Source organism: Chrysochloris asiatica, unplaced genomic scaffold, assembly GCF_000296735.1.
Source record: "Chrysochloris asiatica unplaced genomic scaffold, ChrAsi1.0 scaffold00149, whole genome shotgun sequence".
Lineage (NCBI taxonomy): Eukaryota > Metazoa > Chordata > Mammalia > Afrosoricida > Chrysochloridae > Chrysochloris > Chrysochloris asiatica.
This window is the reverse complement of record NW_006408667.1, coordinates 3,317,828-3,342,808: the sequence shown is the minus strand read 5'-3', so window position 1 is coordinate 3,342,808 and position 24,981 is coordinate 3,317,828. Positions and strand designations below refer to the sequence as shown.

The 24,981-nt window shown below is 36.5% G+C and overlaps 1 protein-coding gene across 5 annotated transcripts in view; it reads left to right on the top strand.

Moving 5' to 3' along the window:
• ATP2B1 (ATPase, Ca++ transporting, plasma membrane 1) overlaps window positions 1–24,981 on the top strand; it is a 77,804-nt gene that overhangs the window by 19,269 nt on the left and 33,554 nt on the right. For 3 of the 5 annotated variants that reach the window (XM_006870713.1, XM_006870716.1, XM_006870712.1), the window contains exons 3-11: window positions 3,582–3,836; window positions 3,928–4,053; window positions 9,823–9,963; window positions 14,432–14,470; window positions 15,394–15,555; window positions 16,747–16,961; window positions 21,189–21,431; window positions 22,479–22,720; window positions 23,174–23,411. In XM_006870713.1, the coding sequence (XP_006870775.1) occupies window positions 3,582–3,836; window positions 3,928–4,053; window positions 9,823–9,963; window positions 14,432–14,470; window positions 15,394–15,555; window positions 16,747–16,961; window positions 21,189–21,431; window positions 22,479–22,720; window positions 23,174–23,411 (1,661 nt within the window). The remainder of the gene's footprint in view (window positions 1–3,581; window positions 3,837–3,927; window positions 4,054–9,822; window positions 9,964–14,431; window positions 14,471–15,393; window positions 15,556–16,746; window positions 16,962–21,188; window positions 21,432–22,478; window positions 22,721–23,173; window positions 23,412–24,981) is intronic. The other 2 variants (XM_006870714.1, XM_006870715.1) reach the window with 2 other exon arrangements.

Here is a 24,981-nt window from a genome sequence, read left to right as displayed (position 1 = left end):
TTAGATAATTTTGTCAGTCAAAACCCACTGAAAGATGCTCTTGTTAAGTGCCGTTTAGTGGAAAACCCTGTATAGGGTTTCCAAGGAGTAGCTGGTGAGCTTGAACCACTGACCTTGCAGTTCAAACGACTTTGCAGTCTGATGCATTCGCCCACAGTGCTACACTGATAGATGCTAGACATGATGAATTTTTCTGTATGTTGAAAAGTTATTGTTTGCAGTGTTTTGTTTTGCTTTTAACATTTGTTAGTATAGGTCTTAGTTATCTAGTACTGCTCAAGCAGAAATGCCTCATGTGGATGGCTTTAAGACAAATTTATTTTCCCACTATTTAGGAGCCTACCTCTTTAATCTGAATTCAGTACACCTTGCTCTAAGAGAAGGTTTTTTCTGTTGGCTCTGGGAGAAGGGTTTGTTTCTTTACCGCTTCTGTTCTTCAGTTCCTTGGTAATCTTCATGTGGCATGGCATCTCTCGTCCCAATCTCTGCTTGCTTATTGTATATTTTTATGCAAATAGTACTGATGCTCTATGATTTTTGTGCCAGTGTTGCCCTACCGCCCTCCCCAGGTGTTTTTGTAAGCTCACTAAATAGTGGGGGGGAAAAGGCATTGTATGTGTACAAAATTAGGGGAGAGGCTTTGGCCAAAAAAAGAGAAAAGTATAGCACATGGTTTGTACAAAAATATATAATCTGCTTTTTTATATCTCAGAAAAGATTGATCGAAGAGACACCTACACAAAAAATAACAAAGAAACCTTCATTTCCAAATGGGATAATAACCACAAGTACATGGGATTGGGATTTACAAGACATGTTTTCTGGCCACACAATTCAGTCAGTAATAAAGTATACCATGTATATCTTTTCATCTAACACTAAGAAGTATTAATTTGCTAAAAAAGAAATCTATTGCATGTACATCTACAATGATAAAAATTAAATCAAAATTTACTGCAAGTAGTTAGGTGTGGAAGTACACACTATAAATAATTGTACTCGTATGTGTATCTGGCTAGTGGTTCTCAAACTTTTTGGTTTTGGAGTCCTGGTGTGGTGCTATAGAATAAGCACTGGACCAGAAGGTCATTTTGAACCACAATGTTGTCAGTAGTTCAAACTCATCAGCCACTCTTTGGGAAACCTATACAGGCTCTCTATGAGTCAGAACCAACTCAACAGCACTTAACAATAACATGTGCTCTTAAGTTATTGAAGTCTCCAAATAACTTTTTATTACTTGAATTCTATCTATAGATGTTCATATATTTGAAATTAAAACTATGAAATTTAAAATATTTACCACTGCACTTAAAAATAATAGTAAACCCATTGTTGGTTGCCATCCAGTCAGTTCTGATTCATAGTGACAGCAAAGTAGAACTCTCTCATGGGATTTCCACTTCTTTAAATGGATCAAGTATAACAATAATTGTGAGGCTAGCACAGGACCATACAATATTTTCATTCTGTTTTACGTAGGGTCACTGTGAGTCAGAACCGACTCAATGGCACCTAACAACAACAGCAATCTTTATTGGTAGCAGATTGTCTTATTTGTCACTGTGGAATGTCTGTTGGATTCGAACTGCCAACCTTTTGCATTGCAGCCAAGTGTTTAACCATTGTACCACTCGGGCAATGGTATTATTTTCATGTTACCATACCTCTTTAATGTCAAGCTTAATTAAAGAGAGCTGAATTCTTACACCTACTTTTGCCTTTAATGTATTATATTATCATGTTTGTAATATAGTCTTTGGAAATTCCGTTATACATTAATGAGAAAATAAGACATCACGTCTTAGTATTACTATGAAAATAATTTTGACTTTGGTTATCTCCCACGGGTTCCTGGACAATACTTTGAAAACTGCCTCTCTATACTATTAATTATGGAGCTCTGGTAGCATAGTGGTTACAAATTGGGCTGTGAACCACAAGGTTAGCAGTTCAAAACTATCAGCTGCTCCGTGGGAGAAAGATGAGGCTTTCGCTCCCGGAAAGATTTACAGCCTCGGAAACCCTGTTCAAGGTCGCTATGGGTCGGAACCGACTCGACGGCACTTAGCAACAACAACATACTATTAATTAGTGGGGTCCTGGTGTGGCACCATAGAATAAGCACTTGACCTCAGGGTCCAGTTGAACTGCAAGGTTGACGGTTCAAACTCACAAGCCGCTCCATGGAAACCCTATTCAGGGTTGGCATGAGTCAGAATAGACTTGACAGCACTTAACAACATACCATTAATGGAGTCCTGGTGTAACACTATAGGATAAGTACTGGACTGCTACCTGCAGAATTGGTGGTTCCTACCCACCAGATGCTCTGCAGAAACCCTATACAGGATCTCTGTTAGTCAGAACAGACTTGGCATCACATAACAGTGGCATTCATGGAACACAGTGGCTGTATAGGAAAGCATGAGACTTTGAGTCACACGGTCGGCAGTTCCGAACTCAACAGCCATTCTGTGGGAGAAAGATGAGACTTTCTGCTCCCACAAAGATTGAAATCCTTAGACACCCTATCTATACAGGGTCAACTTGACAACACTTAACAACAACACAGATACTATTAATGCTCAAGTCCAAACCCCTACCAGCAAGTTGATTCATCAGTAGTGTGGCTAAAATGGAATGTTTGCTCTGTGATAGAGAGCAGAGATTCAGTGCAGAGTGTCCGTGTCTCTGAGGTAGATGTCTTTACAAGGGAAAACCTTTGATAAAATTGTTAGCATTATATTTATACATGGACTTACTAAAAACATTAGTATTAAAGTATTTTACCATTGGTAAACAGCTCTTTTTTGGTTTTTCTCTTGGGATTCATTGATTTTTTTCCCTATTGTTGTTGTTGTTCTTGTTAAGTGCTGTTGAACTGAATATGACGCATAGCGACCCTGCATAGGGTCTCTGAGGAATGGCTGGTGAGCTTGAACAGCCAACCCTGTGGTTCAAACCAACCTTGTGGTACAGCTCAGCAGGGGAATGACTGAATATTTGTTGATCTATTTCAGGATTATTCTAATGTTATTTGCTTAATGTAGAACTATGAAATGAAATCTTGAAGTTGTTTTGTCATTGTTGAAATTTAACTAGTGATATCTTGTCAGATTTTGTTCTTGTTATCCTGTTATAGTGTATTAAATTTTAATGTATTTAATAAATAAGATCAAAGCCCACTGAAATGCTGTAAGAGTCAATACATCTGCTGTACCTTTTCCTAAGTCCAAACTTGCTCTATGTCATACAGAGGTTAATATCTTGTCTTTGGCAGAAACTGTTCTTACAACTTCTACTTAAAAGAATGTAAACTATAGATTTACTTAACAGATTCAGTACACCATGATGCATGGCATTTTTTTCAACTTGAAGATAATTAAAGTATTTGGAACAGGGGAGAACTCTGAGTCTGCTACTTCTATTTCACTGTGGGGAACATACTTTATAAAGTTGATGAAGTCAATCAACATCATAATTAACAACTAAAATGTATATAGTTTGAATTTATTGTATGAATGCTGCCATCAATTCAGAATGTCTTTTGATAAGCATTTTTCTTTCCTTCCTCATAGTTTGTGGAGAAGTTACTGTTGGGGAGGAAGAAGGTGAAGGCGAAACTGGTTGGATTGAAGGAGCTGCAATCCTCTTGTCAGTAGTGTGTGTGGTATTAGTAACAGCTTTCAATGACTGGAGTAAGGAAAAACAGTTTAGAGGTTTGCAGAGTCGAATAGAGCAAGAACAGAAATTCACTGTCATCAGGGGTGGTCAGGTGATTCAGATACCTGTAGCCGACATTGTTGTTGGGGATATTGCTCAAGTGAAATATGGTAAGTAAAACAGTAGTACATATGGCACTACAAGTAAAATTACTGTGATCTTGTTTATTACAGTATAGTACATCATTACTTTTTGTTTTAGGTGATCTTCTTCCAGCTGATGGCATACTTATTCAAGGCAATGATCTTAAAATTGATGAAAGTTCATTGACTGGTGAATCTGATCACGTTAAGAAGTCTTTAGACAAAGATCCCTTACTTTTATCAGGTATGACTTTTAATGAATTTAAACTAGTTTTCCTCCCACAACTCAATACTGTTATCAACAAACACATTTTCTCTAATCATCTGTACTATGAACAGCATTCTATATTATAGAAACCTGAGCCTATGAAATCGAGAGGTTTGAGAATCAAACAATGGGTTAATATAGTGATGTAACTAAAATGTAGGTAGACCTAATACCATCTACTGAATTTTTGTTTTTCTGTATCATATTTATTCTTGAAGGCTGTTGAAGTATAGAATTTTAAGTGAATATATGTTTAAAGCAAATTAATAAATTCTATCTGATAGCCTTGATGATGTACTGGATTATATATTGGGCTGCTAACCACAAGGTCAGCAGTTCAAACCCATCAACACTCCATGGGAGAAAGATGAAGCTATCTGCTCTCCTACCCTGCTTAATAGGGTCACTAGGAATTGAAATTAACTTGATGGCAGTGGGTTTATAAAATCTGATAGTCTACAAAGTACAGATTTGATTGTTTTTGTGGTTTAAGAATGATAAAGTTCATGCAGTTGACCTAATCCAACTCACTTCTAAACTTGATGAGGAATGAGTTTGAGACTGAAACTACTTATTGAAGATTATGTGACTAATCAGTAGTAGGTCTGAAAATATTACCCACCTCTGGTTGGGTTTGAATTTGCTAATGGCTAAGATATGGTAATGTAGAGGGGAAGAATTTATGTTAAGTTAGAGTACTTTTGATAGGAAGAGATGGGTGTCTACTTGGAAAGTTCAGTAACAACCTAACTGATAATTTGAACTAATTTTAATTAAAAATGAAATGAAAAAGATGATGAGGAAAATTATAAGCCACCTTCTGAATTAATAAATCCCTCATTTGTTAAGTGCAATCATATCGGTTCTGACTCATAACAACCCTGTATAGGGTTTCCAAGGAGTGGCTGGTGAGCTTGAACCACCAACCTGCAGTCCAGTGCATTAACCCACAGCCCCATCCATGCCAGGACTCCAGATACCTCATTGTTGTTGTTGTTGTTGTTTTGAAGTGCAGTTGAGTTGTTTCCTACCCATAGCATAGTAGTAATTAACCCCACCTATCTTGTGGGAGACCGGGGTTGGATTCCCCAGCTGTGAGCCAGGAGTCCTGGTGTGGCGCTGCAGGATAATGTACTGAACCACAAGGTCGGCTTGAACCAGAAGGACAGTGGTTCAAACTCAACAGCTGCTCTCCAGAGTTGCTATGAGTCAGAACCAACTCAACGGCATTTAACAACAACGAAACATTGCTAAATGGAAGGAAGCCAGAGGATAACAGCATAAATCCAAGCGTGTCAGTTCTTTAACTTGTATTCTTAAAAGAATTTATAAGATTAACTATATGAACTATATTTGTTAAATTGAATTTAACCCAGTTTTAAGAAGGCAATGTTAGTTTAATGCTAACATTTTATACATTGACAGAAGATCTCTGCTTATTTAACTATTAAATATTTTTTTCAATTATAAATTTCCCATCCTTTTCTGTGAACATTAAAATTGTTTGAACATGATTTCACCAAAGTCAAACTTGTGATATTCCCTAAAGAGTTAATAAGTTAGAATCATGACTTTAAAGCACATGCCAAAATTTAGCCTTTTTTTTTTTTTTTTTTTTAACTTTTTTGTGAATTGAGTGAAGGTTTACAGAGCAGATCATCAGTTTTATATCCAACACATCATACACTTTGCTTCATTTTATGGTTGTAATCCCCTCCATGTACCAGCGGTTAACAGCATTCACCTCTATTCACTCCAACCACTGCTTTCATCCCTGGGTCTCCTGCCTTCCCCATCTTTCTTCTTCCCAACCTCTCTCCAGTTGTGTATTGCCTGTCCTGTCACACATGTCAATGCATGTGTAACCTCTAGCACATGTTTCATTTCCTTCTTCCCCCAAAATCATCGTAGATTGTTTCTTTTATCAAGAAAATCCCCCCCTTTTTTTTTAGTGTACAAAAAACAAACAAAAATGCAAGGATATATAATCATTTAAACAACCAAAGGTCACATTCTGAAAAGCATACAGCCTTTTTCTTTCCATGAGTCTAGAGTCCTCAGCTGCTCTGTCTTTCCATGCCATCATCTCTGCCTCCATCTCTGGTGTCGCTGCTTCTCTGGTTAGTATCCCACGTTCCGCTCGTGCTCTTTCCTCTTGATGGTCCTAGAGTCCTCTGTTACTGGAATATAAGATTAACTACTCCCCCTTTATCTTAAAAAACTTCTACCTTTACAGTCCTGACAGTCACAGTTAGTCATGATAACAATTAACTCGCTGTTGAATGAAAAGAATCCTACCCCATCCCCTTTTACCAGACCCGTCTAGACAAGATGAAACCTGTTTAGTGGGGAGTCTACCTTCCCCCACACACCTGGAAACTAAACTCTCTCTTGAAAACATGTAAGCCAGTCACTTTGTGTCTTTATAGCCCACCAACCCCCATTTTAGGTAGCCAATGTCTAAGTTGCCCATCCCTATCAACACTGTATACAGAGGGGGATGGGCTTGATCCTTGATGTGAAGACTCCTATCCTCTCGTTTGGTATTTTAAGCTACTACATCATATGTGTAGGTCAAGTTCATCCAATTGTGGCAGTTTACACATCCTTAATTTTATCAGATTTCTTTATCTTCCTCTAGTTGAGTTCTAATCAAGCCATCAAAGCTAGGTCAAATGGGTACGATCTGCAATGCACAAGATATACATTCTTGTGCATCTCCCCTTACTTCATAGTCAGCTGGATGCTTCACTCTTAGCTCTAGCCCTCTATGTCTAAGTCCTTGTCCATGGTCTCAGGAGTCCCCAGGTCTCACCACACTTCGGACCAACCAGCCCTTCATCTTCTCTCTCTCAGCTCAAGGTTGACGGGAGTCTAAACCCATTATATTTTTAAGATTTATAAATGTGTGCTGAAAAATTAATTGCAAAATATTCCCACCATTAAAAAATCAAAGTATTTATGTATATGTATGTGTGTGCGCATGCACAAACACACAAATTGTTGTCGGTGCATAAAGTCAGTTCTGACTCATGGTGACTCTCTGCAGAACTAAACACTGCGTGGTTCTGCATCATCCTCACAATTGTTACGTTTGAGCTCTTTTTTGTTGCCAGTATCAGTCCATTTCGACTGTACTTCTCTGACATGGTTTTCAGAAACAGATAATTTCTTGTTCCCGTTTTGATATACATATACACACATCATGGCTTTTATGTGCATTTAGCCTATTTGCCTAGTGCTTAGCTCTTCAGATTAACTTCCTTAGTTGAACTTTGGTCATTTTCTGTTTAAGCAGAGATGGCTAACAAGCCTGTGTAGACTCAGGTTTCTAACACACCAAGTATACCAGGAGAACTCTATGAATTTTCCACGTTTAAGAAAACACTGAGATAACTTTGTTGAGTTCTTTATCGGATTATTGGTGGGAAAGTTTTTCTACATTTATTTCCCTATTCCAAAAATGTTCTGAAAAATATGAAATGCATTTATTTTTAAATTTACTCTCATGATGCCATCTCTTACTGCTGTTCTTGGCTTCTTAAATTTAGATTTTTAAAAACAGTTATTCAGTTAGTGGTTGAGGGTATGAGTAGAACAAAAAGTGTTTACTTTCCCTTAGCACACTAACTTCCTTACCTGTGGTTAAGAAAGAACAGAACATAAAAATTTGAAATCTGCAGAAAATCAGAATTATTAAAAGAAACAAATGATGTTTTACATATACTAATTATTTACTACACATTGTTTCACCATCCTGAATTTCATGTTGTGTTGCTTCAGTAAATTCTCTTCCATTGTCACAGAGAAATTATTAGTAAAATATTCAGAATACAGTTTTTAAAATATTTTTATCCAGGGCTTGAAATACCCAGAAAGATAAATAACTGATGTAATAATACATGTCCTAATATGGAGAACTTTTTCACTGCTTCCACAGTTGTCTTCTAGTCATAGGAGGTGGTGGATCTATGCAATATCCTACTCTTTTATTACATATTACAGGATTTTTCGATCAGTATCCTTTCCCTCCATTTATAAAGTTCCCATTTATAAATCAAATTCATTGTTCATCAATTGTATGTTGTTGTTGTTAAGTGCTGTCGAGTCTATTCCAACCCATAGCGACCCTGTATAGGGTTTCCAAGGAGCAGCTGGTAAACGTGAACCACCAACCTTGTAGTTCAAATGACTTTGCTGTCTGACGCATTAGCCCACAGCACCACCCCTGCGGTTGTAATTTTTTCTGTTTCACAAAGAAAATTTTTTGTTTACAATTGAGTCATAATACAAAAGAGAAGTTTCCTTGTAGTTGGCATCTCCGGGTTTTAAAGATTTAAGCTGTCCCATCTTGGCTCATCATTGTCACCTGGTTGTTGTTGGTTTTTTTTTGTTTTGTTTTGAGTTGTTCTTGGCAAAGGAGATTGTGGAAAGAAATATGGGAGTGGCACTAGTGCCTGTCTCTGTGACCTGTCGAATGTCCCAGAATAACATTTTGAAAGCAAGAGATCTAAAAGCCTAAAAAACTCTTAAGTACATATGCCTTATACTTTTAGTTAATAAGTAACTTCTGTGCATTGATTTGTTACAGGGGATGGTAATTAGGTGCTGTAGACCCTGCCCTCTCTAAGGTTGTAAACTAGGAGGAGATCAAGTACAAATAAGTAATGACTAGTGGTTACGAATTGGGCTGCGAACCTTAAGGTCAGCGGTTCGAAACTACCAGCCGCTCCGTAGGAGAAAGATGAGGCTTTCTACTCCCGTAAAGATTTACACCCTCGGAAACCCTGTACAGGGTCGCTATGGGTCAGAACTGACTCGACGGCACTTAACAACTTAACAACAGAAGACTACATTGAATTAAAAAATAAAATGAGTGAAATTTGTAAAGACACTTGAAATTTGAAAAAAGATTATAGAAGAGAAGGAGTTCTGGTATAGCACTGTAGGAAAAGCACTGGATCACAAGGTCGATTTGAACCACAAGGTTGGCATTTCAAACTCATCAGCCCCTCCTCAGAAACCCTATACAGGGTTGTTATGTGTCGGAACCAACTCAGCGGCACCTGACAACCACAGCAACAAGCTGTCTAAAGAATAAAGGATGCATAGATAATATAAGGATATACACGTTGGAAAGCTGTAAATAAAGTTATCAGTATTATATTCTTGGAAGAGTATGCCCTCCATCCTCTGATAGATCTAGGCTGAATCTTTGCCACTACCTTGGGCAAGTTTCTAGAACATCATAGTAACAACACCTGCCTACCTGCCAACTTGAAGGATTGTTGCGAGGAACATAGAATTCAATAAATGTTTCCGTCTCTGCTCCTTAAGCTTTCGGTGATGGGATTTTATGTTAAAGTGAGCCAAAAGTTTTGAAAAATTGTTGAACTCAAGGTGAGGAATTTCAGCTAATTCAGCAGATACTGTAGAGTTAGAAGTTTTTTAGAGCCAAGAAAGGCATATGATAAAGTCAGTAATTGATTCTTAGGATGTTTCTATGATGTGTAGGTACTATTATCCAACCTAGTCACACTATCATATAGTAAATAAGAGTGAAATTTAAACTTTCATATGACTGATAACAAAATATTAAAACCTTAAGCAAAAATTTGGATTTTGGTTTAATGTCTTCTTAAATTCGTTATATATTAATGCTATTTTAAAAGACAGTGTTACTAAAGTTTGAGTTGTGGTGGGGAGGTCTGTTATAATTATAGAAAACAAACTTTTCTGTTGTAGGTACTCATGTAATGGAAGGCTCTGGAAGAATGGTTGTTACAGCTGTAGGAGTAAATTCTCAAACTGGAATTATCTTTACCTTACTTGGAGCTGGCAGTGAAGAGGAAGAGAAGAAAGATGAGAAGAAAAAGGAAAAGAAAAGTAAGTGCACCAATTTGCTGTAAGAGTTGGTATTTGGAAATTGATATGGTGGTTAGACTGTAAGGGCTGATACAGAATATAGACTTCATTCATAAGACTCTAATATGAGAAATTCTACAAAAAGTTATACTCAGTATTGTATTTTTAATTTTAGGCATATGTTAGAGACATGGTAGGTTTGATTGTAGACTACATCTGTAAACAAAAATCACAACAAAGCTACTCAAAAATTTGGGGGGGGGGGTTCCCAGTGTATGTAAAATTTATGTTTACACTGCACTGTAGTTTATTATGTGTACAATAATAGCACTGTGGAAATGTTTGAAATATTGTATGATCAAATGTGACCCAGACAATAAGTGAGCACTTGCTATTGGAAAAAATGGTTCAATGTAGGGTTGCCACAAATCGTCAATTTGTTTTAAAAACTATAGACACAATTTCTGTGAAGCTCAATAAAGTGAAGGGCAATAAAACAAGTATACCTGTGTTAGAATTAATGGGATAAAAGATTTTTTTTTTTTTTTTAATCTTTGTCATCCATGAAGGACAGTCTAGTGAATACATCAGCCGTCTTTATAATAGCCAGACAAATTCATCATCTACATGAATACTTCCGTTGACTATTTTCTGCTGCTGCTGCTTTTGGTTTAAAATCTACCCCTACCATCTGACCAGCAAAATAAGTAACTCTTCCTAACACTTGTTATTTGCCTATTTTTTTGTTTGTGCAACTCAGTAATGGAGTACTGGTGTGGCGCTGTAGGATATGCACTTAAAATGAAAGGTCGGTGGTTCAAATTCACAAGCCATTCCTCAAAAACCCTATGCAGGGTCACAATGAGTCAGAATCAACTTGATGGCACTTAACAGCAACTTCTGTAAAATAGCTTTCTTTGTCAGCCTTACCTTATTTTAGTCTCACCGAGCTTTTAATCTTTTACACGTTTTGCCACTATTCACAATTCTATTCTTATGTAGTTGGGGTTTTTTGTTTGTTAGTTTTAATCCATAGCACTTTTTTAAAATGTTTTATTTGAATTGAGTGAAGGTTTACAGAGCAGATCATCAGTTTTACATTCAACAAATCATCTATTTTGCTTTATTACATAGTTGCAATCCCCTCCATGTGCTGACAGTTAACAGCATTTGCTTTTATTCACTTTAACTGTTGCATTCCTCCCTGTGTGTCTTTCCCACTACCTTCATCTTGTAGTTGTTTTTTTTTTGATACAAAGTTAGGACTTCACTTTCACACCTGTTTTGTTTTCCTTGTCAGCTTCAGTCTCATCATTGGATATCAAGATCTTTCTTGTTTTGATCATTGTATATGTGAACCTTCCAAGCTATCTGTTAGCAGCAAACTTGGTAACCATACAGTTTATCCATAGAGAGTTTAAGTTTGTAATATTTACCACCATTAACTCCCATTCAAAGACACTGTTTTCGAGTTTTTTCCTTTAAGATTGACATCAGTTTACTATGATCTAATCATTTAGTTTTTTTTTTTATTTTACTGATGATTTTTTGTTGTTAAGTGCCATTGAGTCAGTTTCGACCCGTGGCGACCCGTATAGAGTTTCCGAGGAGTGACAGGTGAGCTTAAACTGCTAAACTTGCAGTTTAAACTTGACTTTACAGTCCAGTGCCTTAACCCACAGAGCCACATCAGGACTTAGAATGGCTGCGATGGTGTACCGTGGAGTCGCTTCCGACTCCTAGCAACCCTGCATAGGGGTTTCTAAAGCTGTAAATCTTTAAGACAGCAAAAACCCTCATCTTTCTCCAGGGGAACAGTTGGTAGTTTCAAACTGCTGACCTTGAGGTTAGCAGCCTGACTCGTAACCACTACGCTACCAAAGCTCTTACTTAGGATAGTAAACCCTTATTTCTTTCTTATATACATGGTTCAGCATCCAATATAAATGCCTTGCCAAAAATCCTGCTATTCTATAGCTGTTATTGTTAGGTGCCAACGAGTCGGTACTAACTCAGCAACCCTACACACAATGGAACGAAACACTGCCCGATCCTGGACCAACCTTACAATTGTTGCCACGCTTGAGCCCATTGATGCTGCCATTTTGCCAGTCCATCTTGCTAGGTGTCTTACTCTTTTTCTCTGACCCTCTACCTTGTTGTTGTTGTTAAGTGCCATCGAGTCGGGTCCGACCCATAGCGACCCTGTACAGGGTTTCCGAGGGTGTAAATCTTTACGGGAGTAGAAAGCCTCATCTTTCTCCCGCGGAGCGACTGGTAGTTTCGAACCGCTGACCTTAAGGTTCGCAGCCCGATTCGTAACCACTACACTACCTGACCCTCCACCTTACCAAACATGATATCCTTCTCCAGCAACTGGTCCCTCCTGACAACATGTTTGAAGTATGAGAGATGAAGTTTGGCCATCCTGGCCTCCAAGGAACATTCTGGCTGCATTTCTTCAACACAGATCTGTTGGTTCTTTTGGCAGCCCATGGTACTTTCAATATTCTCTTTCAACACCGTAAATCAAAAGCATCAATGCTTCTACTTCTGCTTCTATGGTCTTCCTTATTCACTGTCCAGCTTTTGCATGCATATGAGGTGATTGAAAATGCCATAGCTTGGGTCAGGCGCACCTTAGTCCTCAAGGTGACATCTTTGCTCTGTAACTACAGCAATGTTATTAATATTTGGATGTTTTCTTTTGTTTTTTGAGTTTTGCCTTTAGTTTTGAACTAAAACTTGAAATTTGCCTTATTTCAAACAAAACCATGTGTTAAAAGTTCTGACTACAGGGGAGAGTGAGACGTCCCATGTTCTGGGCTTCCCTTATATCACTCCTTAAGGTAGCCCTTGATGTAACTGCACAGGTTCCTGAAGACTGTGGAAGGTAATTTGGAAACAAGTAGTAGTGATGTCATATAGTGAGTATTTTACATGCATTATCTTTTTCTTCCTCACAGCCCATGAGGTAAAGACTGTTACTCGTTATTTCTGATGAGCAAACTGAGGCTTATAGACCTTGTTGTATAAGTTGTTCCAGGTCAGATAGCTAGAAAGTGGCACATCAAACTGACTTCTTTTAGTGTGTTTCTCTGTACCACAGACTGTGTTGCACACTAACGTACAGGGGCCCAAAGTCAACCCTATTTAGGAAGGAAGGGAAGAGTGTGTATACTTTTATACTTGCTTGACCCCACAAAGCCTTCTCCAGTGTTGTTGTTAATTGCCTTCAAGTCAGTTCCAACTCCTGGAAACCACCCTGTATAGGATTTCTAAGTTTTGGCTGGTGCATTTCAACCGCCGACCTTGTGGTTCCTGTGGCTGAAAACAACTGGGGTTGAATGCTTATCTTACAATGCTTCATGGGGACTCCTTTCCCAATAGGCACTCTTTTTCTAAGGTCTCATGTGTCTGTGTTTATTAATCCAATCCAGGATGTTTCCAGAAATAAGCATCTAAGTCATTGTCTAAAATTTTTTAATCTTGTTTTGTTGTCGTTGTTGCTTTATAGCAGTAGAAAACATTTTTCCAACCTTGGACTTCCAGCCCTACTCCTTTGCTCTTGACTGCTTTGGCTATTGCTCAAACACAGCCCAGAGTAATCTGTCCCCAGTCCTGTAGCAGTCTGAACTGTGGCTATCTGATCTGCTTCCAGACTTGAACCTCACTAAAATAGTGAGATATTCTCTTACTATCTCCTCATCTGTCTTCCTCATCTGTCTTAAGCTTTAGTTCCTTCTTGACCATATTTGTTCTTCTTTTTCCAGTTTGAAGATAGTTCTCCATGATCGATTAAAATAGGTTGAATGTTTCTGCTATTTTGTGTTTTTTTCAATATTCTGTTCTCTAAAACATAGATCACTCCTTGATCACGATCTTGCTTCAGACATTTATGTTTTGTTTTCTCCATATCTTTACTAATTTGGGGCATTACCTTAACTTAAGAGTCTTATTAGCTTATTCTGTACATTCATATTCTGATTTTATATCTTGGTCCCTTCTGTTTTTTGTACATAATTCTTCTCACATTCATCAAAACCTTTCTGCATACCAATTTTATTTTCTCTTAGTCTTCCTCCCCCTCAGCCCTTTTCTGCTTTCTTAGAATCATGTCTTTCACTTGTACCATTTGTTGTTGTTAGGTGCCATTGAGTCGATTCATAGTGACCCTATGTACAACAGAATGAAATAGTGCCCAGTCCTGCATCAACCTCACAATCGCGTGTACCATATTTGGCTTTATTACAATGTATAAAAAGTAAAGACTAAGGAAAATATAGAGGTCTCAAACTATTTTCTGTGGGTGAGAGTACTAAGTAGTGATTGGTCAGCAGGAGCCAAATGTCTAATCTGAGGACACACCCACCTCACCTCACCATACTGTCTAACAATTCTGTAATAGAAATGTGAACTACCTTTGCATAATTTAACGTAGCTGTATTCATTTCTTTTGGAAAGCTTTAATTCCCATTTCTTCCTACAGATAAGAAACAAGATGGAGCTATTGAGAATCGCAACAAAGGTAAACTCAGCAGGATAAAAAGTACAGTTAGATTGATTTCATTATACATAAAATTACTTCAAAACGTGTACAGATTTTTATCCAGAAATAATATGCATGTAGCAGGGAAAACAAACAATAGGTTACCTTGAGTTAACCTATCACCCTTCTAATGTTTTAGGTATTCTACCTCTACTTTGTTACTAGGATTTTAGATATAAGCTTATTAGAAAAATCCAAATGTAGGTAACTTACAACTTAAGCATTTCATGTGTTTTAATATCAGTTACTCTGTGGATAATTGCTAGCAAAAATGCATAAGAAACAAAGTACACATTATATATTGTGTGAATAGTTGTGCACTTATTTGTTGTCATTGCTTGTTAGCTGCTTTCAAGTCGATTTTCAGTTGTGGCAATTGTATGCATGCTGAGTAGAACTGCTCTACAGCGTTTTCAAAGCTGTGACCTTTTCGAAGCTGATTGCCAGGCCTGGTCTCTCAAGGCACGTCTGGTGGTTCAATTCACTAACTTTTAGTAATTAATCCCTTAACTGCAGCACCCAGAGATGCTTGGGTTTATTTAAAATCTGTAAATGTATGCACATTTGTTCATATTCATGGTCATATACAATTAATTGCCTGTGTTACCATCCTACGTTATATTGAAGGAGTGTGTGCTCTTTTGGATAAGTGTCATTAATTAACACAACATACATACAGACAAATGATTTAGTATTTTTTAGATCTTCGTTTAAGTACCCTTGATTTAATTTATTACCTAGCACAGCATTCTCAATTGTTTGTGCAAAGTTACACAAACAAAACTGTATGTTTAAAACTTTCCTAGTTTTTATAATAAAAACTTTAAAAAAAAAAAAAATGTTTCAAGTGATGTGTGTGTGCCATTAAAATGTAACGGGATTAAATTTGATCTTAAATATAGCAAAAGCCCAGGATGGTGCCGCCATGGAAATGCAGCCATTGAAGAGTGAGGACGGAGGAGATAGTGACGAAAAAGATAAAAAGAAAGCAAATTTGCCAAAAAAGGAAAAATCTGTTTTACAAGGGAAACTTACTAAATTGGCTGTTCAGATTGGCAAAGCAGGTATGATATACAGATTATAAATGGGTGTTTTATCATATGCTAATTTTCTGCTTAGGAATTGTCTTTTAACATAATTTTTAGTGAGTAGAAACAAAGTTTTTTAAATGCTGGTGTTATCCACAATGTGCCATGAATTTTGTGTTATTGTAAATCCCTGTAAAACCATTGCAATTTAAGGATGATTAGCCTCATTTGACATAGAGGTAATTGTCGGCTGTCAACTAGCCTAGACTGGAGCCACGCTAGGATTAGTGTCTAAGTCTGACCCATTTGAAAGCCCCTGCTCTCATCTCTGAGTGTTTGAGGAGAGTAGAAACATTCCCAGTGCAGATTACCCAATTACATTTAAATAAAAAGTTTTTCACCCACATATTTTGTTCATTGCTGTTTTACTGATTTATCTATGCAACACTTTAGGTGTATGGGTTTTTAATTTTATTTAAAGGTTATGTTTTAGTTAGACTGAATAAAATAGTGTCATTCTAATGAGACTGAGTTGATAAATTGCTGCCATCAAGAGACAGCACCTGCTAATAACACCTGTTATTGTTATTTTGAAAACAATAATAAAACAGAGCATGCCCTCTAGCAATATCATCTTTACAAAAGAACATTGTGGATAAATTAGCATTTATTATTAAAACAGTTAAATTGCAGCTTTCTTTATAGTTCCTGACGATGCCTGGTGTGACACTATAGGATAAGCATTGGACTGCAAAGTCGGTTTGAACCATAATGTCGGCGGTTCAAACCCACCAGCCACTCACTCCTTGCAAACCCGTATACAGAGTTGCTATGAGTTTGAACTGACTCAGCATCACTTAACAATAGTAATAGTACCTAGAGTTATGTTGGGAAAAATGAAGTTTTTGTCTCTATCCTCATTTTTATTATTTTGTCTCAGCTTTTGTAGAAAGCAGAAGGCACAATGAAGTTTAGGGAAGAATCTTAAAATACTTGTCTCCTAGCTCTTGCTGAGGACAGAGCCATACTTGGAAGCAAAATTGTAATCTGACAATATCAAGTGGTGAGTTAGGTGCAGAAAGGAGTAACAGTTTCTCAGAGAAATTAAAATAAATACTAAGACAATTATAATGTTTTCAGTGGATAGTATGTAACTGGCATTGGGTAGTGTCTGGGATGTATAATTACATTTTTCTTTTCTTTCTTTCTTTCTTAATATACTGAAAGGTCTGTTGATGTCTGCCATCACAGTTATCATCCTAGTATTATATTTTGTAATTAATACTTTCTGGGTTCGTAAGAAACCATGGCTTGCTGAGTGTACACCAATTTACATACAATATTTTGTGAAGTTCTTCATTATTGGAGTCACAGTTTTAGTGGTAGCAGTGCCAGAAGGGCTTCCACTTGCTGTCACTATCTCTCTGGCTTATTCAGTCAAGGTAAGTAGAAAACAGTTAAGGACATGTATTATATTTAAAACTGCATCAAGTATAGAAATGCAAATCCAGTCACTGTCTTTTCTAGCTTTGAAAATGGAGGATTCACAAAACTTTGCACTATTTTCTTTAAAATTGCTGTTTCCTCCTCGTCTCAGTTAAGAAACTAAGCACAACTCTACTAGTGTAATTTTCATCTCATGATAGTTGTGTTGTCAAGTCACATCATCCCTATTTTCCTATCTGTAAAATTAAGAATGTTGGTGTTTACTTGGGGCACAAGTTCAAAGATGGTTCTCTTTAGTCCAACCTTCCAAAGCATGCTTACTTCCAACCCTTTTCTACCCTCACTGAGCAATATAGTTTCCACATAGTAGGCAAAATGACTTCTCATCTCATTTGAAATCAAATCCAAACACCTTACACCAAGGCCCTGCCTAATTTGACCCTGCTTACTCAATTCCCCTCCACTCTTTCTCTAACTCTTTGCTCTAGCATCATCAGCCTACTGCTGTTTTATCAAATATCTCAGCTGTGTTCTCACTTCAGAGCCCTCCTGTTCCTTCCCTTAAATAACCTACTTTCTTTCTTTCTTTGCACCACTGGATTTACAGTGCTTGATTTTCAAGTAGAATACTGAAAATGTGCTTAAATGACTTTGCCATTTACCCAGAGTGTAATCATCTGTTTGAAGACTGTGCATTTCTTTTTATTAATTTTCTAGCATATGGAAAAAAAAATAAATAAAGGTTTAGCTTGTACAATTTTTATCTTACTTACAAAATGGTTTTACAAGTGAAAGATGTTACACTTAACAGATGAATGGTTTTCTTGTACATTTTCTTAAGTTAATTAGCAGTTCTCAAGTAGCATTGCTGACTGTGAGCAATATGAAGTAATTGGTCTGCTTTAGCACTCTTGTCTATCCCAAAGAGTAGATAAATATTCCAGAGTGTTTTACCATAAACCTGCTATGATAGGAATATTTTTCATTTATTGTAAGTTTATTTACTTTTCAGGCATTTAACATCTTTTATTTCAAAAATAAAATGGTAACAATCAAAATGATAAATAATGGTATATTTAAGTATTGTTCTTTTTTGATATTTAAAATAGTCAGAAATAATGGGGGGAAATATAAATTTTAACACACTGATCAATCATTTTACCAATAGTATCATTACTTTTTTACAAATAATCATTACATAGATACATCGAATGTTATCCCTTCATCAATTGATCAGAAAGACACGTAGGATTACTAGTTAAAATTATTTTAACTATGCTTTAAACTTTATTGTGAATTTAGTCCTTATGTGAGGGGGCTTCAGGATGCTTGTGGGAAATTGGAATAATAAAAAACAATGAAATTTTCCAAGAAATTTTAAAAGTCCCCTTAGATTACTGGTTTGTGTTCCTTTTACTAGGGGTGTATTCTTTGGGGATTTTTTTGTGTGTTTCACAAAATTGAACAAGATTTCATTACTGCAGAACTTAATTCTTTTCTTAATCTTTTATCTTTAATGGAAATCATAAGTTATTTAGGAGGTGTGTGTATATATATATATATATACCCCCTATATTATTTCAAGCAACCAACTTGAAAAACTAAACCAGTTTATTGTTTATTAGTAGTCAGAGTACTCATTTTGTACAATAATCTCATATAGTTTATAACTCATTCCATATTTGTATTAAGAATTAATGTATTTTATATGCTCTTTGGGGCAATTCTGAAAACTTATTTTTTATTAAGTGAGATAAAGAGGTGATAAATATTCTAATGCTAAGAATTAATGATAATTCCAAGTCTTCCAGTATATGAAATAGATGAAAATGATCTATTCTGGTTAATTCAGTCTATCAAAATTTTAAAAATCAGGCAACTTAATACCCACAAGTTCTTTATTTTAGTTGATAAAAGCTATCCCCCCCCCCCCCATATACCCTTCTGGTAGGATTGTAAAATGGTAAAAATCATTGTGGAAAACAGTATGGCCCTTAAAAGTTATAGATAGAAATGCCACATAATGCAGCATACATCCTATAAACATATAAGCTGTAACATAAATATATGCATACCATGGTCATCACAACACTGTTCCCAATAGCAAAAAGATGGACTGCCCATCAGTGGGTGAATAGATAAACAAATGCCAATCAACAGATGAATGGATAAACAAACTGGAACATACACACAATGAAATACTACACAATATTAAAAATAACACAGGACCTATGAACCATAACATGGATGAACCTGGAGGACATTATGCAGAATGAAATTAGTTTTAAAAGGACAAATGTTGTTTAAGGCAACTATATAAAAGTCAGGGTGAAGAAACGTTTCTTTGATGGCTACCCTGTGGGAGGCAGAGAGATAATAAATCACTACCTAGAGGATAGATACATGGTAACTTTTGTGAAGGGGAAGACAATAAGAAGGAAATCACAAAATTACCAAAGCAAAGGAAGACACTGATAAAAGTACAAGAATTAAAAACAACAAAAGTAAATACTATTACATACATAATCCTGTATTAACAGTAATAACAATAATCTATGATTGGATGTATAGACATGCAAATTGACGAGCTGTGGAAAGTCAAATGGAACTGCACTCACAAATATATATACATAGGTTTGACAAGATATGTCTTCATATATATTTACGTATGCTACAGATATATTCAGAGTCCTGGTGTAGTGCTGTGGTTTAATGTATTGGATTGCAAGGTCAGCAGCTCAAGCTCACCAGCTACTCCTTGGAAACCCTATACAAGGTCACTATGAGTCAGAACTGACTCAACAGCAGTTAATGACAACAATAATAAATGTAATCAGGAATATATTAGAGCATATAGGATACAAAGTTATGCAAATTCCCTAGCTATAACCAGACACCTTGAAAGAATGAGTCTCTGGGCCTGAGAGTTCAGGACCATAGTTTCAGGGGACATTAAGGTCAATTGATATAACATAGACACAAAGATAATGTTCTACATTCTAATTTAGTGGGTGAGTAGCAACTGGGATCTTAGAAACATGTGAGTGGCCATTTATGGTGCAACTGTTGGTCTCTCCCCATCTGGAATCAAGAAGAGTGAAGAAAATCAGACTCAAGGAAGTACTCCAAAGGATTAATAGATCACGTGAACCCTAGCCTCCAGGACTCTGCGATCAGAAGAAATAGTGATACCCGACTACCCCTACCAAACCCCCTGAAAGAAGGGATCACATTAGAAGGTCCTTGATAGAGTGGAAGAAAAATGTGGAACAAAATCATAAAAATAACAAGCCTCCTTCACTGGTTACATCAAGTCTGGTAGACCACTTGACACTACAGCCTACAGTCACTGTCAGCCTTCTGACCTGAAACTGAAGTCAACCCTATAACTCAGTTTGCAGACAAACAATAGGTCTATAAGGTGCACAAAACACTAGGATGGTATCAACTCCTTAGAACATTTGAGATCAAAAGGGAAGCCTTTGCCCAAGGACACAAAAGTTCAGAAGGCAGGAAGGGAAGAAAGAAGAAAGAATAGAAACAAAACAGAATAAATAGGTTAAGTGATGTTACGTGGTAGGGATTGCAGTCAATAGCATGAAACAAAATATTTATGAATTGTTGAGTGGAAAACTGATTTATTGTGTAAACCTTCACTCAAATCATAATAAAAAGCTTAAAAATAACAAACTGTTTTGTTTGCCCTGCTTGGTGTTTGATAAAAGAATCTTTTGTTTTACCACTTAAATAAGAGATTTAATACTTAATATGGGAAATATTTTATACTGCTGTAAGTACCATCATAGCTAAGAGTACAAATTTTCACTGCCCTTACAACAGAGAAACACTTAGCAGAAGATATGGAGGCATACATGGGGGTTTCAAAAAGTGTGTGGGGAAAGTAGAATTAAAAGAAAATGAAAATTTTCAGTGAACTTTCATTTTGTCATTGTGACATGGGTATGTGTGTAGATATCTGCATCTGTCTAGTAGATTGTGCAATGCAGTGATAAAGTGATTGCAACAGGGAAAAACTAGTACTCTTCTTTAGCTTATTTGAATCCACCAAATCTTCCAATATTAAACTAGTAAGTACTTAATATAAGTATCTTACCTATGAATATAGGTAGGAGTTTTCATTTTTATTTTAAGTCAGGTATAATAATTTTAATATGACTAGATGATTGGTCTTTTAAGTAACTAATTTTTTTTTTCCACTGCAGAAAATGATGAAAGATAATAACTTGGTAAGGCATCTGGATGCTTGTGAAACCATGGGAAATGCTACAGCCATTTGTTCAGATAAAACAGGGACATTGACAATGAACAGAATGACAGTTGTCCAAGCTTATGTAAATGAAAAACATTATAAAAAGGTTCCTGAACCTGAAGCTATTCCACCAAATATTTTGTCCTACCTTGTAACAGGGATTTCTGTGAACTGTGCTTACACGTCAAAAATATTGGTAAGGTTTCTTCAATAATTTATATGTATTAAGATTAATTTTCCAGACGTTGATGATCATTGTTGTGTGTTGAGTCAGTTCTGGCTCATAACGACCCTGTGTAGGGTTTCCAAGGCTGTAAATCTATAGGAACAGAAAACTTCATCTTTTCTCCCATGATCAATCAGCTCCTCAATTTGAACGACTAACATTGCAGGTTGCAGTCCAATGCTTAACCCACTACACCACCAGGGCTCCATGTAATGATTGACTATATATAATTCTCTATACTTATCATTGTTAAAAACTTGAAGAACTAAATTGTTTGAGGTTTTTAAAAGGCATCTGTCAGTTTGTGTACAAAGTTTCTTTTGATGTAATTTGTGTTATAAGGTGTATTGATTACATCTGCATTGTGTTTACTTGTATTTTTACTTAAAAGATTGAGAATGTACGTGACTTGGATTGTTGGACTGAAAGTTAATGGAGTTTTTAGTTGTAGATCTAGCTTTGCCTTTTTCTAGTTGAAAATCTGAGCTTTATTTTCTTTTATGGTTAAGATGATCACATATGTCTGTAATGCTGTTGTAATGATCATTAATAATTGTGAAGAGACAATAAAGGAACTGCATTTTTTCTGTACATTTAAGGCAACAGTACTTTATTTTAATTTTTATTTAAGTTGTAAAGAATTTTTAAAGTAGATTTAATTTTGAGTTACTTATAAATATGTAGGTAAACGTTCAATGTATTAAGTCCACTATGTGTCAGAAACCAACTACAAACTTTGCACTTTTATTTAATTCTTGTATCATAAGTGCTCCTTTTTGCAGATGCTGAGAGGTTCCGGATCACAGCCATTTTAGTGACTTGCCAGACTTTCTCATTGCTTTTGTAACTGGCAGGACTGATATTGGAGTCAGTGTCATTCTTGGTCGAGACCTTGTTCTACCTTAGATTACCGTGTCCCTCTTGGAAATGCTATCATTATTAGAGTTTTTTATTTAATCTTGTTTTTACAATGTAGGATTCCGGTTTACATTGTGAGTAAACCTTTTTCTCTTACAGCCACCAGAGAAAGAGGGTGGATTACCTCGTCATGTTGGTAATAAAACTGAATGTGCCTTGTTGGGATTTCTTTTGGATTTAAAACGGGATTATCAGGACGTTAGAAATGAAATACCAGAAGAAGCTCTATATAAAGTCTATACCTTCAATTCTGTTAGGAAGTCCATGAGTACTGTCCTGAAAAATTCAGATGGAAGTTTTCGCATATTCAGCAAGGGTGCATCTGAGATAATTCTGAAAAAGTAAGAGTAAATGATTAGATGAATAAATTGCTGACTGTAGTTGATATATGAAATATCTACTTATTGTCCTTATTGTTGTTTTCTCTTTGTAAATATCAGGTACTTAATAGGACCTCAGAAGTTTGAGCTTTTTTGTTTGTTTGTTATCTAGACTTTTGCTCCTGGTACTCTGCCATTTTTACACTCCAGCTTCTCTTATTGCCTAGTATTTTGATATAGGGAGGGGGAAGAAAACCAGTACATTCATTGAAGTAAACTTTGGTATTTGTTTTTGGTTTTGTTGATTCCATTGTTACAGTATCATGATATGGAAATGATTTAGTGCTGTAAAAATGTAAAACGTAATTCTCAAGATACCAGATCCCATGATTTCTAGCCCTTCCAGTTCACTTAAGTGACATTAACTATTATTTTTATTAATTATTGATGTTTGGATTCAACATTTCCTTTTAGGTGTTTCAAAATCTTGAGTGCTAATGGTGAGGCAAAAGTATTCAGACCAAGGGACCGTGATGATATTGTAAAAACTGTAATTGAACCGATGGCATCAGAAGGCTTGCGAACCATATGTCTTGCATTCAGAGACTTCCCAGCAGGAGAACCAGAGCCAGAGTGGGATAATGAAAACGATATTGTCACAGGCCTTACATGCATTGCTGTTGTGGGGATTGAGGATCCTGTGAGACCTGAGGTGATAAAGCTTTTTGTGTTCTGTAACTATAGACGACCTAGGTATTAACTGTAATCAATTTTCTGGTAAAATTCTTGGTATTTGTGATTTTATCATCTGCTGTGTAAGTCCAAGATAACTGAAATATTATTTAATGCTGAATTCTGTGAGGTATGACTGGTGGTGGTGGTTATGTTCCATCGAGTAGGTTCAAACTCAAAGCAACCCTGAATAGAGTTTCTGAGGCTGTAAATCTTTACTGGAGCAGAAAGTCTCATTCTCCTGTGGAATAGCTGGTGTATTTAAACTAATGACCTTGCAGTTAGCAGCCCAACACATAACCCACTACACTACAAGGGCTTTTTGTATGGTATGAGTATTAGTACTCATTTGACAGATAAAAAAATGAGGCGAGGCACTAGAGCTATGTTGTTGTTTAGTACGTTGAGTCTGTACCGACTCATAGCAACCTTATGTAGGGTTTCCGAAGAGCTGCCTTGCAGTTCAAACCAGCCAGAGCTATCCTACAGCTCCACACCAGGACCCCAGAGCTATGTTGTGATTCAAATCCCAGTGCTGTCCAAATGTGTGTGCTAAAAGGGCACTCTGCTATGTTAGAGGTCAATGAGAGTTCAGTGATACAATCTTCACCTTCTGTGCAGGAGGCCTGGGTTCAGTTGGTTATCAATATACCTCATGTGCAGCCACCACTCACCTATCCAGGGAGATCTTCTTTTGCTGTCATTCAACAGGTTTCACACTTAGCCAGACTAGAAAGACATGCCTAATCATGTGCTTCCAAAAGTTAGCCAGTAGAAGATTGTGCATCACAACAGTCCAGTCTCATTGTGCATGAGTTCGAGACCAATTCTGTGACAACTAACAATGCCATATTAAATACTGGGAAGGGTCAGATAAGATTTCCTAGAGGTTAATTAATTACCTGATCTGATTCTTAAAGGACCAAGAAACACAGTGGTAAGTATATTCTGAGCTAAGGGAACAACATGAGTACAGGCTCATGATTTTATCAACTAATTGATTCAATACCTAATATATTGTACCAGACAACCTTTGTAGGCACTGGAAACACAGCAGTGAACAAAACAGTCACGGTACTTTTTATTTTGGAGAGGGAAAACAGCTGAACAGAAGGATAGCTGCTTGGACAGTATACCAAGTAAAAATAAACAATCAGGCTTTGCCCTTGCTCTCATAGACTTTACATTCTGAGTGACAAACAGTAGGTTATGCACAGAGTGATGAAACAAGGCTACTGAGAGAGAAGCCACATTAAGAATCTCTGAGAATAGGGCATAACCAAAAACTGAGCTGACTATCTAAATAGCTACAAGAAGAGCATTCCGTGCAAAGGGGACAGAAATGTAGAGGCCTGAAGGTAAAAAAATATTTAGCTATTACAAAGACAGAAAAGAGACCAGTGAGACTGTAAGTGTGGAGAAGAAGGGGAAGACAAGATTTCATTTGACCTTACTAGACCATAAGGACCATATTCCAAAATTAAGTGAGAAGTCATTTTAAGAAATCAGATTTGGAAGTGACAGGATTCATGTTGCTAAAATACTATTTT